The 15241-nt window shown below is 39.1% G+C and overlaps 1 protein-coding gene across 7 annotated transcripts in view; it reads right to left on the bottom strand.

Annotated features, from left to right (window-relative positions):
• Positions 1-15241, bottom strand: part of NOL4 (nucleolar protein 4) — a 211946-nt gene that overhangs the window by 57587 nt on the left and 139118 nt on the right. For 4 of the 7 annotated variants that reach the window (XM_081097326.1, XM_081097331.1, XM_081097330.1 and 1 more), the window contains one exon: positions 4122-4301. In XM_081097326.1, the coding sequence (XP_080953452.1) occupies positions 4122-4301 (180 nt within the window). Of the gene's footprint in view, positions 1-3247; positions 3440-4121; positions 4302-15241 lie in introns of all 7 variants that reach the window. The other 3 variants (XM_081097325.1, XM_081097328.1, XM_081097327.1) reach the window with 1 other exon arrangement.

The following is a 15241-nucleotide window of genomic DNA, read 5'->3' as shown; positions in this document are numbered from 1 at the left end:
AATATTTCACACTACTTAAGGAGTCTCCTGGTTTAGACATCCCAAATAACTGACGAGCTAAGTTTACTGAATGCCCCACGAATATCTCAAATATGCCTTAGAGAAACTGAGAGTTCTACATGAAAATTATTTCTTCTCTGAAATAATGATTACTGAAACATTGTAGAATGCCCTACACTTAACCATTCCATTACAAAAGGATGTTAAAACCTTCAGGTTGCCTTGTTGGCCTATTAAGTATTGTAGAATAATTTGCATGTGAAAACAATCACATACTGAAAATGATACATTTTCTTCATGTCTACCTACACTAAACACATTAGAAAATAATTTTTGTTTAGAGTTCTTTCAATTTAAAAAGATACCTGTTGATAGTATATCAAATTTAATAATTATGATGGGAAAAGTATTCGTGTACAATACTTAGCTGTGATTCCTCTCTGCTCTACTCATGCCTTTTCCTACCTGTTATAGATGATGACTATTCACAGTGACACAGAATCCTCCCCACACTCCATGTCAATGAAGTGACACATAAAACAAATCAAACTTCCAAGTGTCAACTAGATGGCAGGTCTAATTTGTTATTGCCAGGAGGACACTGCTGAGTAATGCATAAAAAATGGGCTAAAGTACAATATCAATTTGCATCTGTGTTGTTCATTTAACATTTAATTACATTAGGCCTTGTATTATTACTTAAGCATTTCACTTCCCACAACTTGTCACCTCAATGAATCATACTAATCAAGGAACATGTTATATTTTCCTAATTAACTGATCAGACATCTCTTCGACTTCTCCTTATTATGTTGTATAATGTTATGTGCATTATATATCTACTAGAGGCTCAGTGCACGAAATTCGTGCACCCGGGGGAGGAGGTCCCCCAGCCTGGCCTGTGCCCTCTCACAGTGTGGGAACCCTGCGATCGATAGGCCCAAAGAGGTAGGCCCCACCCACCCATCTGGGGCTCCTTGATGGATTGCTCCAAAGAGGTAGGCCAGAGCCGGGGGTCCCGCCTCCGCGGTGGACGCAGGGCCGTGGGAACCCTGGCAGAAGTTGCATGGAGCAGCCACCGGGACTCACCTCCGCTGTGCGTGCAGCCATCTTGTGACAGCGTGAGGACCACCCAGGCTTTTATTAGTAAGATTAAATAAAGAGTGAATGAAATGATTACATTCAAATTTAGTAGCATTTCTGTACAGCATAAGATTCCTTTATAAAATCCCTTGACTTTGAAGTAGTCAACTTTTTGTCCTCTATGCATAGTGTGAGGTTGACAACAGATGTCCATGGAAGTAAAAAATACAATTAATGAAAAACCCACGAATATCTCAAATATGCCTTAGAGAAATTGAGAGTTCTACATGAAAATTATTTCTTCTCTGAAATAATGATTAATGAAACATTTATACTATGAAAAATAATAAATTTTACCAAAGAAAATAGTCTCTAAATATTAAATGATTAGGAAGAAAGAGTAATGCCAGATGCTGTTAAAATAAAAAATATTGATATTATCTTTATTGTAACTGAAAAAGGAAGCTATGTCATAGACTTTGTGCTCTGAGTGAGACATAGTTTTAATTGGAATTTCACATCAGCTGCGTAGTGCTCCTGAGCCAGATTCTATGTCAATGCCAGGATTCTGGGCTTTTACACCTGCTTAGATATCCTTTTTGTCTGTTATCTCTCTCCTATTGGGTAAATGATAATAACTTTTTAATAATTCAATAATGGGGAAAATAGCTTTTTTCCCCCCAACTGTCTCTCCTCTTTTATACCACATCACCTCTGCTTGTAATAACAGTTTGATCAGACACAGCTATGCCATTCTTACTTTAAAATGGCTGATACACCACACCTCTGATTTTAATGCAGTTATTCTGAGAAGTAAACAACTACTTACATGGTGGATTCTGTGCTTGTATAATGAGAGCCTTTTTCAGATGATGAATTAAAAAGTATTTGATAATATTTTCAGAGTTAAGATTTTATTTAGTGATGACTGTGGGTCAGAAACGGCTCCCAGAGCTTTACGTATGACGGTTTGTAGAATTCTCATAGCTTTATAACCTAGGAATTAGTGTCACCGCAGAGAGGTGTCTGACCCAGGCAGTTGAGGTGGCTTGCCGGAGCCACCCAGCTACAAAGTGTGAATCTGGAACGCCAAGCCAGGCTCCCTGGGGTCCAAACCCATGCTCTTTCCTGTCCAGGCAGACCCTGCTTCTCTAAAAGAACAGTCCCTTTTTAAAAAAAATATCAATGATATTTTCACAAGCCAATGCAGAAAATTTGATAGCAGATGGTGGAATTTTTATTATGTCATTTCATTTACGTCTGAAAAAGGATTTCTCATATATGACATCCTCTGAAACCTCTCCTATACACACTAGCTCCTGGCCCCTCGCACCGAAGAATGAGAGGCACGGATCACAAACACTCAAGGTCTTGGCTTTTAAGGAGCCGAGAGAGGAAAAAAGATTTCAGAAAATTCCCAATACATTTCTGCTCACATACCTTTAAAAAAATAAAAATACGCTGTAGATGCATGCCCTATCTACAGGTGTACATTTAGAGAGCAAGGTGAATTATAACCAAGTTAAAAAAACAGTATCTGATTTCCACCCATAAGTAATCTAACCTCCGCATGAGCTCACCCATGTATACAGCCCAGCTGAATATAAAAGCTCACGCTTTCACCCACAAGCACACAGATGCGCTGAGTCCAACAAAGCCTTGTTTTTCACACGAGGGTCTCCACCCCCGATGGTTACTTTCAAGGCCTGCTATCTGTTAAGCGTTGGCACGAGAACGCTTTTCCTTAGATGGACCCATCCATTTCCTCCCGTTCCACCGAAAGCCCTTCTCCCAGGCCATCGAAAGCCTCAAGGCTTGCTCATCCTCATCTCCACATCAGCAGTAACAGAAAGCAAACAAACATGAATGAGATGCTGGTTCTCATGGGATCTGACTCACAGCACCCTCATTTTCTATGGCACGATACCACGTGGGCCTGAGAGCGCTGGGCTCACGAGGTGTTCCTGGTTGAATAAACAAGGGGTAAATATACTTCAGGAAGATGAAAAGGAGAAGGGGGGAAACAAACGAGCAAACAGAACCCCTGTGACCTGACATCATGGAAAAAATAAAAAAAGACACTAGGATGAAAAAATAAATAGTGTCATGGTTTACATGTGGGATTTGGATGGAATCTAGGGCTGTGTTTTCAGTCAAAACTCACCATCTCAAAACCACTTCTTTTCATCCGCCTGCAGGACTTGAGGTAAGTACGGATGCGCTTTCGGGCACGCTCTTGGTACTCAGGGAATTGTCGCCTGCATGAGTCAATGATAGCCTGGATCTTTTCTTTGGGCTGCTTAGAGATTGGGACCATTCGGTCCAAGTTTTCATCTACAAACAGCCTGACAAACATCTGTTGGCAAGAGGGAGACAGAGGAGAAGGGTTTGGAGGGCTGCTCTCGGCTGTTCCTCGCTTCCTGTCTTGATCACGGATAGGAAAAATACTCTTGTTTTTTGGTGTATTCACTGGAGAACTTTGCAATGGAAAGCCAGAGATTTTAAGCAAACACCCTTTAAAGACTTTCTCAATGGTTGGATAAAAAAAGAGAGAAAGAGAGAGAGAGAGAGAAAGGCAGACAGACACAGACAGACAGAAAAGTATAGACTATTGTGTAGAAAAAAAAAAACAGGAGGCAACAGTAGACTGCAACAACAAAGCACCCCATCAAACTCTCTGTTAGAGAGAAATGCAATACGGCCGCCACTTTGCTACTCTGCACACAGACCACGGACGCTTTGTCATGCATCTTAACAAGCTGGGCAGCAGAAGAGCGAGCTGGTGGCGGGCTGCGGACGCTTCACCCACCGGGTCCACAGGATACTCACATAACACGCCCGTGTCCGGCCACACGGGCCTCAACATCCTAAGCAAAACACAGCCATTCTGGTGTCTGGTTGGCAAAGAGAATTTCCTGTGCTTTTAATAAACGCCTCTGCAAGTTAAACAAACACGCCTCTAAAGTATCCACATTTACCAGCAGGCGACACGGGAGTGCAGGGTGAGCGGTGAGCCACCGGGGAGGTGTGGGACTCACGTTGAAAGCCTTCAGCCGCTCGGCCTCCACGCCGTCCGTCTCGGCCACCTTCTCGGCGTCGTCGTGGTCCTCGTGGTCCTCATCATCCTCGTCCCCCCTGTGCAGGGACAGGTCCTCGGCCCCTCGCTCTCCGCCCTCGTGTTTGCTGGAGTCGTAGCTGGAGTAGCTGTGTGCAGGGGACTGGGGAGAGAGGAGAGGAGATGGCCGGTTTACATGCACTGCCCAAACTTAGACAGAGTGTTTTATTCCTGCATTTGAGCTGTTTCTCAAAGAAAGTCTTGCTGAAATGAGTTGATAATTTCGAGAGCTGTGGCTATTCTAATTTAAATGAAAATTATTAAAATTTCATTAAAAATGCATTTCCTCAGTCACACCAGCCACATTTCAAGTGCTCAAGAGGCCCATGGGATCTTCCTATCGTGGCACAAATTTTATTTGATTTAGCTTTTTGAGAGCAATTGCTGTTTCCACTCAATGTCCCTGTTCCAAAGAAAAGAAAAACCAACCTGTAATCAATTTTGCAAGAGAACCATTGAATCACACGTTCTTCGCGATGGAAATGACCTCAGAGCTGAGGCCTCACTGCATTGGGATTCTTCAAACGGATAAGGACACTCAGGGGCGGGCATGCTCAACTGGCTTGCCCAGCAAGGACCAGACAAGTATCGCTGAGACTGGGCTTGGGCTTTGTCTGACAGCATGCTTTCCAATCCGTCTACAAACCGTCTGAGTCTCAGGACGGCGTCTGATTTGGGTTTAGAAAACAAGGAACCAGGGTCCCTCCAATGATGTGTCACGCTTAGTGTTTCCTGACGCGTAAGAGATGACGAAGGCCAACCAAAACAATGTTCCCAGCTGATCCCTGTACCCAAGACCAACCCTGGGTCCTGCTGTGTGGCTCCTGCTTCTCCGTCAGCCCAGAGTCTTTTCCTTTGGGAAACAGCTCTTCTTCTCACCACGTGAAGTGGCGATCCCAGGGGCACCAACCTTCTCCACCTTCTGCGTGTGCCTCACCTTCTCCTCCAGGTGAAAAAAACACACCAAACTCACCTGTAACTGAAACCAAGCTGAGTCCAGCAGAGCTAAGCAGAACCTCCCATGAACATCTAGATTCCACTGTGCTTGAAATTAACCTACACACTCCTCAGATGTATGATAAAATACATCCTCCCTGCACCCCCCTTTATGTTGATTAAATCTGAGTTTAGTCGCATGTAATTGAGTCTGGAGTGGCACAGAAATCAGTCATTATAAGGCCAGAGTAATGAGGCAGATTTCACACATACTAATTTAGATACATAGGTGGCTCCCGATACACACATAACAATATCTGTGAACAGCAGCGGCTTTCCTCACATCTATCCATAAAGTCAAATCCTTCTGAAAGACCTTGACAATGGAAAATTTTAAATCAACGGTATTCAAAGAATGCCCCTGTGAAATGTTAACATGTGTGTAGCATGCTTTAAGGATCACACAAATTTAGATGTATAATGAGAGGAGAAATTGTAAAACTAGAATAGACAACTGACCTCAAAATGAAGTTAAAATTTAAAAGCCAGAATATTTTTATAGTTCAAAACATTAAGAAGTGGAATTACCTAAGAAAATACAAGGCAAATATTCCATAGGTTTGAAAAAATAAACCATATAGAATATGTTTTTAAATGGCAGTGTGCAATATTTAGAAAGTGTTATAATATACTTATCTGCATTCAAATATGCCAAGCTAATTTATTCTTTCTCCGCACCCTATGAGACACACAAACCAGCATCTGCTACAAACAGAATCAGCTGGAACCAAAAAGGATGTACAGGCAACCAAAGATGTCTCTTCAGGTAAACAAAGCCCATCCTTAACGTATTTGAGAATATCCAGGCTCTAAATCTCAAGCATAATCCATATGAACTAAATGATCCTCTACAATGTAAACTAAAATGATAAAAAGTCTGAATCCTGTTTCTCAAGTGGAGTTTCATTTCTTGCCTCTCTCTGGGCCAATCAGATTAAGTTCCCTTTCTACAAAGATCCCCACTTCTGCCTCAGTCCATCTCCAATCCTTTGCTAAACTGTGAGTTCGTAATGACTGGACTATGGCCTCTGACACAGAAGTAAACACCTCCATTGCTCTCTCCATTTCTTCTCATGTGAACGTGCACTTTCCTTCAAGCTACACTGAGAGGCAGCAAAGCAGATCCTTCCCCATCTCCCCTCACACCACCCAGGGCATGCTCTCCGCAGAGTTGCCGCTCAAGGCTAGTTTCTCGTTTTCTACAAAACTAGCTGGTCTTAAAAACGGAAAGAAGATAAGCCACAGACTGGGAGAAGAGAATTGCTAAAGACACGTCTGATAAAGGACTGTAATCCAAAATATACAAAGAACACTGAAAACTCAACAAGAAAACAATTAGATTAAAAAAGGACCGAAGACCTTTCTGAGTGATAGGCAGGCATTTATGAGAAGCAGTTTTTGAGGATGCAATGAAATCATACAGAGAGATTCAACACTGTAAACAGATAACAAAGAATCTTAGTACACAATTCAAGGCAAAAAAAGAAAAAAAAAGAAAAAGGAGACACTTTGGACAGGCTCCATAAACGCTGATGGAGCAGGGGGCGAGGAGAGAGTCTGAGCCGTATTCTAAAATGGGTTTAAGAACAACTGATTCAGGGCAGTCTCCTGGCACGCATGCCTCGTGTACTAAATGGTTACTGCAGTTTTTCTTCCTGAGGAAAAAAGAGATGCCCATCATTCAACAGATTCCACTTAGAAACAGAAGCCATAAGTCAAAAGCAATGCGTTTTATGTGAAGTTGCTGTATACTTTGATGGGAAAGAATTGCTCCTGAGAGAGTTATACATTTTAGCCCATTTGTCAAGGCTTTTATTTTTATGATACAAATGAGGACAGAAATGTGTGTTAGGAATGACATTTACAGTTTCTTTCAATTCCAAGCTCCTATGATTTCACCACTTTTGAGAGAAGAACCCAATGAAGTATATGGTCCTTCAGCTTCTAGAGACAGATGTTGTCAGCGACACGGGTTTATCCTGTATCACAAAGTTAGAACACACGGATAACAGGAGTCTTGCAATCCAGTGAGTTCAAATGTGCATCCCTGATTTAACTGTCCTTCCAACGTTTCAAAAACAACTACTACAGACATTAACCCATCACTCTGAAGGAGAAATTCCCAGATGGCAAAATTCATCTTCTAACATTTCAGTTTAGTTCTACAACTAAAGTATACAAGGGAAATGCAGGCATCAGATCTCAGAACGTCTATTGTGAATATCAATTAGATTTTCTTCAAGTATTTTTAAAAAGACAAAAAAATGTTACGGGTATCATTAGTGTATTTTCCCCAAAACCCTTATTTTGCTATAATATTATCTCATGTGTTTTTAGAAGAACTTCTTTTTCTTTTTGAAGTTAAATTGGAATTTAAAGTGAGCCTTCGAAGTGAACCATTGATTCCATCACCAGCAACACAAACGACTGTAATACTATAGTGGTTTTGAGGCATTATTACCATTTTTGTTCTCAAGGGACTGGGGTTGTATAAATATTTTAGCAATGTTGAGTAATAATTTCATCAGCCTAGGCTTCAGATACTAAAAAACAACTGATGTTTGACAAGTAGAATTGCCACACCTGCTATCTATTATTACAATGCTTTTAACTTGCAGATTAAATGTTTCGTTTGTCTTATTTAAAAAAAAAAAAGTCTAGTCATCAATAATAGTAACATCAATAGTAATAATAACAATGATAACTAAGACTTATATTGTGCATATTATGTTCCCGTTCTGTACTTAATACTTTATGCAAATGTATTCTCACAAGGGCCCCATGAGGAAATACAAGTATGCTTATTTGACTAGTGAGAAAGGCAGAGTAAAAAAATGGTGGAGCTGTGATTTGAGCTCCTGCAGGCTTGTTTCAGTGCCCACCCACCCACATCTCTATGTTTCAGAATACAAGATTTAAATCATACCACCTCTGGCCTGAGATTATTTGCACACTATGAGACATACTTAATCTACCCTTAATCAGTATAACGCTACCTGCTGTAACTGACAAAATCCTCCAAAATTCAGTGACTAGACACAATTCAGTTCTCCTTCAGATGGAAGTTCAAATTATTTCCCTGACTGGCAGGGGAGTTCACGAGGTCATCCAGGGACCGAGGCTCCTTCCACCTGTGGAAACCTAGGGCCTGAGAGTCCTCTACGCCCAGCCAGTAGAGAAACAAGGGAGGACCATCCATGGGAAGTGGCTATGGGCCCACCTGGACCTGGTACATTTCACCTCCACTCACTTTCCATCGCCCAGACCTCAATCACGGGGCGAGGAAGACTTGGAGATTCTGTTCAGCTGTGTGCCCAGGAAGAAAACTGGACTGGTGAGCAGCTGGCCAGTACCGCCCACGTCTTCATCTATCTTCCTAGTGATGTTTTACTCATTTTCTTGCTCCCAAACTAATACCTACTCTACTAGACTTCTCTATCTTTTCTAGAGACGCCATAGGTATTCATCAAAATGAATGCTACCAGTACCTACAAAGGATGTTGTGAAGTTAGAGTAAGAATTGAAAAATGGCGGCATCCCGGCCAAGAGGGAGCCTTTGGGCATCAAGAGGAAGAGCGACAGTGGTGGTTCTCCGTCAGGGAGGTCTCTACTAACAGCTCCTTTGCTCTTCCATGAGGAACATTTATCTACTTAAGGCCCCCTGTTCTCCTGTCCCTGCGGCAAGAAATTAAACTCTTTGTAGAATTTATAGAATTTCTTGAGAAATTTTGACTGCATGGTTATTGATACATAGTAAACATCCCAAGATATTCTGGGTTTGTTAATTGTTAATTTAAATAAGTGCTCTGCAAACACTTTGTGCTAGGGATACAATAAGTGCTTAATAGAAGCTTATGGATTATTGTTTAGGTAATATTGGTTTTGAATGGTAGGGCGAAAAAGAGAGAATCCAAACCATGACTATAAATTAAATAAAGGCTTACAGAAACCTAAGACTCTTTTCCTTTGAAATTTACTTTTTAAAGCAGGTATAGTGGTAATGGTTGAGCAATGCTTGTTATATATAAAGCACATGAACTTTTAAAAAATTGTAAAACCTGAAAATAAGGCTCAATAGACATTACATCATGCTTGTTCTTAGGTCTCCAGGACAAAATTAAAAACAAAATCAACTTCACATATTCTTTTGGATATGAAATCAGTAGAATAAGAGGGCAAGAAGAAGACTTTGATAACTAATAAATGAATTATAATAAGATAATAAGTCAGTTATCTCATTGAAATTTCAGGTTTATTGATGCTCAAATAATATGCCAGACACAATCATATCCTTTAGAATTATAAATAAAATTATCTGTTCACCTTTTTTTAACCCCATCCATTAAATGATCTAACCATATTGTCTGACTCCATGCCGAATTAATTGCAAAATAACATAGTATCTATTGACAAAATAACTCCAATTCTGAGATTAATAAAGATTATTACAGGTTTATAATCTTTTATTTGAAACCTTTGGCCCTAGATATGTTTGGGACTTAAAATACTTTGGATTTAGATAGAACATGTGAGGCATAAACTATAGACTTTGAAATATCCCAGAGCACACAAAAATATTTTCATATTTCTCCAGAAAATCATATGAATATTTACACTAAAGCAAATAAATACATAAATAAAGACTATATGTAGTTTCATGTCAATTTAGGTCAGGCTTTGCAAAACATGAGTTTTCCACAAATTTAAGTTAAAAGAAAAGTTTTGAGAGGCTTTTCGATTTTAGAATTGTGGAAAAGGAACTCAGCGCTCCAATCCAATTAAATCTTCTATGTTTAAATGAGATATTGTTTCTAAGCTGCCTCTTCATGAAGCAACTTTAATGAGTGACAATTATGTAAATACCGCAAACATTTCAAACAACTCTCGTATAGTCAAATTTAAAACAATGCTTTTGGTGATTTCTAGTCCAGCACTTAAGCAGCTTAAAAGACATTAACTAGTCCAAACAAGTAAAAAAAAAAATGAGAAAAAAAAATCCACAACTGTTCCTCGATCCATCAGAGAAGTGAGTTCACAGGGCGAACTGCTGCACCCCCAGAGAGACAAGCAGGTAGAGAGAACCATGACTTAGTGGAGCAGAAACCTACATCCACACAAACCAGGACTCGGGTAGGAAAACCTGAATGCTAACTGATGAATTTCGGGAGATCTCAACAACAGCAGAATGCATTCTTTCCAAGCTCACATGAAACATTCACCAAGATAGACCACATTCAGGTCACTAAGAGTGTCTTAACACATTTAAAAGAAATCATACAACATAGCCTCTCAGACCACAGAGGAAACAAACTAGAAATCGAAAACAGAAAGTTAGCTGGAAAATCTCCAAGTATTTGGAGAGCATATACCACACTTCTAAATAACACAGAGGTCAAAGAATAACTCTCAAAAGAAGTTAAAAAATACCTTGAACTACGTGAAAATTTATCAAAATTTGTGGGATGCAGCAAAAGCAGTGTTAGAGGGAATTTTGTAGCATTAAATGTATGTATCAGAAAAGCAGCTTCCACTGGAGGAGACTTGAAGGGCAACAAATTATATTCAAAGTAACCAGATGAAAATTAGACAGAAATCAATAAAGTTGAAAACAGGAAAATAATAAAGAAAATAAAAGAAACCAAAAACTGTTGTTTTTAAGTATTGGTCAATGATATAAGCCTCTAGTTTAAAAAAAAAAAAAAGACAAAAAAAGACACAAATTACTAATATCACAAATGAAACAAGTGACATCACTACAGATTCATGGACATCAAGGGGATAATACAGGATTACTACAAACAACTATATCTACAATTTCCATAACCCAGATAAAAAGGACCGGTGCCTGGAAAGGTACAACCTGCAAAATCTCACACAGGAAGAAACAGGCAATTTGAAAATAGGCCTTTACCTATTAAAATTGAGTCAATCCCTCCTGAAAACAGAAGGCATCAGAACCAGATGAGTTCCCTGGTGAAATCTATCAAACACTTATGAATAAATCACCTGCGAAGGACAGAGCAGAGAGACTACTTCTGGATTCACCTCTACTAGTGTGAGGTCAAAATTACCCTAAAACCAAAACCAGACACACTGATGACAAGGAAACTCCAAAACAGTATCACTCATGAGCACACATGCAAAAGTCTCTAAGAAAATATTAGCAAATGGAATCCAACAATGTATAAAAAGTTATATACCAGGACCAACTGGATTTAGCCCATCTATGCGAGGCTGGTTGAACATTCACAATTCAATAGTGATTCATCACATCAACAGATTAATCCTCACATAAACAGATCAATTACATGAACAGAAAAATTGAAAGATATTCCATTTTCACTAATAGGAAGACTCAATATTGTCAAGAAATCAGTTCTTCCCAATTGGATCTAGTGAATCAATACAATCAAAATCCCAAGTTTTTGTATTAATATCAACAAATTGATTCTAAAGTTTATATTGACAGGCGAAAGACCCAAAAGAAACTATTTAATATTGAAGAAGAATAAAACCAAAGTTGAAGGGCTGACACTTCCTAACTTCAATATTTACTCTTAAGCCACAGTACCTGAGACAGTATGGCACTGATTAAATAATGGATAAATCCATGGAACAGAAGTCCAGAAATAGACCCACACGAATATAGTCAACTGTTAGTTGACAAAGGAACAATGGAGAAAGAAAGATCTTTTCAACAGTGATGCTGGAACAATTAGATATCCACATGCAAAAAAATTTAGCCTTATACATGATAATACACACCAACATTTTTCTTGCCACAGGGCCATATCTTCAACAACAGGGAAACAAGAATATATTTTTTCCCATCAACAAATTAAATCACAATAAATAAATTGTGAAGGAATGTAATGAACGCTTAATCCAGATCCAATTTTCACTCTTACAACTACCCTAGGCCCAAATACAAAGAGAAATATACTTTTAGGGGATTTACCTCCAGGGAATTTACCTCCAAAAAAACACCACCGCAGACTTACATAGAAATATTTTCCTGGGATGGCACAAGTGAATTTGCAAACTTCTCAAATGCTGGTCAATTTTATCATTAAAAACCAAAAGGAAAACCCAAACCAGATCCACAACAAAAAAATCATGTGATTGTTGTTCCTTTATCAACTCTGAAGAAATGTAATGTGGCTTCAAGGTTTTACAAATGATCAACATTTGTCCAAGGGTTCACTTTAAGTAATTCAATTATCCCTCCCTCGTTGCTGTCTGTGTGACCTTGAATGGTTTATTTCACCGAAGCCTCAGGTTCTCCGGTACAACCTGAGGGTGGCATTGTGCCTGCCTCACCGAATGGCATTGAAGAATATGGGAGGGGGAAAGAACAAAAATGGACTGAAGAAAATTATGTCTCAAGGAGAGAAATGCTATAATGCATCAAATCAGTGATTAAAGTGAAGGCTATAGTATGATTAAAAAATTTAAAGATTTTAAAAATTCTTTTCATTTATTTATTTTAAAATATATTTTATTGATTTTTTATAGAGAGGAAGGGAGAAGGATAGAGAGTCAGAAACATCAATGAGAGAGAAACATTGATCAGCTGCCTCCTGCACACTTCCTACTGGGGATGTGCCCACAACGAAGGTACATGCCCTTGACCAGAATTGAACCTGGGACCTTTCAGTCTGCAGGCCCACGCTCTATGCACTGAGCCAAACCAGTTAGGGCTTAAAAATTATCTGTAAGAATCAAATCCATCCTAAGTGGTTGCACCAATTGTAAAACCTCAAGAAGTCATTTTTATAGGATTGTTTTGACAGCTAGGGAATTCAGGCATCTGAGAGTGTTTACTTAGTGATACAGCACCAGCCGTGGGCAAACTACGGCCAGATCCGGCCCGTTTGAAATGAATAAAACTATTGAAAAAAAAGACCATACCCTTTTATGTAATGATGTTTACTTTGAATTTATATTAGTTCACACAAACACTCCATCCATGCTTTTGTCCCGGCCCTCGGTCCAGTTTAAGAACCCATTGTGGCCCTCGAGTCAAAAAGTTTGCCCACCCCTGGCATATACCCTCTGGCCAATGGGGAAAATGAAACAGGCATTTAATTAAATGTCTAAATATTGTACCTTCCAACATTTTGATTACTTGAGATTTAGTATTTTGTGTGCATTTTAAAATGGTGTAATTTTAGCTTAGCAATAGTTTATTACTCAGTCATGGCTGATAAAAAAAATCTACTTTTACACACACACATTTTCCCTCTAGACCAGTGGTTTTCAACCTTGGCTGCACATTAGAATCACCTGGGAGTCTTTTAAAATCCTGATTTCTGGGCCTCATCCTCCAGAAATTCTGTTTGTTATGGGGTGGGGCCACAACATTAGTAACAAACAGAATTTCCGGAGGATGAGGCCCAAAAATCAGGATTTTAAAAAGATTCCCAGGTGATTCTAATGTGCAGCCAAGGTTGAGAACCACTGCTCTAGACCAATACTGAAAATTCCTCATATCTTAGTCTTCCTTAATATATTTTTTATTATGGAGTAACAAAATAAATAACACAATAGTGGGTGAAATAAAATGCAATCAATCATTACAGTTTTGCAGCAACAGATTTTAGGTAAAATTCTAACGGTCATCTATCTTGGTGTATGCTGGGGAAGGTATGAAATACAGAGAGAGATTTAAATGAAGACCAACTCCCGACCTCCTTGCTCCCTCTGAATGGACTGCCTCATCACCACAGACCAAAGCCAAGAGCCACGGAGCCAATGGCTTTTCCCACTTGGATTTTTATGAATAAAAAAACTGGACGTAGATGTGTAGATAAATAATCACTGGGATTGGCTATGAGCTTTGATCAAATCAACCACGTTTCGCTACTTTATTCTCAAGCCAGAATATAATAAACCAATAAAAAATAAGTGTGCCTGATATGAAATATCTTTCTAATATGGGGCTATAAATCTTCATATACAAACTACGTTATATTCCCTTATACTTCTTAGTCTGAAAGGGATATTTATTGGAAACAGTAAAGCTATTTCACCTATTGATTTAATGTATATTAAAGCACCTTTTAATAACTTCTGAATAACAAATAATAGTTTTCTTTTACAACGGGGAGGAGCTGTTAACCAATGTGTAAATCAAGTCAATTTACATGGAACAGGGAGGTCCAAACAGCAAAGAACTAAACAGGTACTTAATATTTTATGAAAACAACCATTTGTAAAATGAAAATTGAGTTTGAAATTCGGAATTAACCACTAAGTTCATTGTCTCTGTTGTATAGATTCCTTATAGGTTTAAATAAAGACATACTCCTCCTGCAATGAAACAATACTAGGCCCAGTTTATCCTGTGTGACTCTTCCTGTTATGAGAGAGATTTAAAAGGAAACTGTATTCAGCGGTCACCAACCTTTCGGACCTCAGGGACCACCAGTAATTCAATTACTATCCTGTGTCAGCGACTAAAATGGGTCTTACCGCTCTGAAATAATCCCCACCCCCACGTTCCTACTTTACAGACTGAGAGCACTCTGTAATATGCTGGTGAACTGTGTAGCGACATTGAGCATTTTTATTTAGAAAGTAAAAGCTAAGCCGTTTGATGGGCTGGTCTGCAACACCTTGTTACAACAAAAGGATATCGATTTTACAATGACTTTAATAAGGATTAAAATATCGACAAATTATCGGCTGTTACTTAACATTCTAAAGAAAAATCAATCCTTAATCCTAAAAGGTGAAGGGATTAAGCGCAAAGGGGGGAAAAAGAAAAAACCACAAAGGAAAAAAACACACAACCGCATAGACACAGAGAACAGTACGGAGATTACCAGAGGGGAAGGGGGTAGAGAGGGCTTGGGCGGATACAAGGTGATGGAAGGAGCCCTGACTTGGAGTAGGGACACACACACCACATGCAGATGGTGTGTTATAGAATTGTGCCCCTGAAACTTAGATAATTTATTAACCTATATCACTCCAATTAATTTTTAAAAATCCGTAATTCAACAGAACCTAGTGAAATGCTTTAAATTATCCCCCAGCCCAGGA

This window comes from Myotis nattereri (genome assembly GCF_964212035.1).
Source record: "Myotis nattereri genome assembly, chromosome: 8".
In the NCBI taxonomy this organism is placed as follows: Eukaryota; Metazoa; Chordata; class Mammalia; order Chiroptera; family Vespertilionidae; genus Myotis; species Myotis nattereri.
The sequence above is the reverse complement of the archived record's forward strand: the minus strand, read 5'-3'. Positions and strand labels throughout refer to the sequence as shown.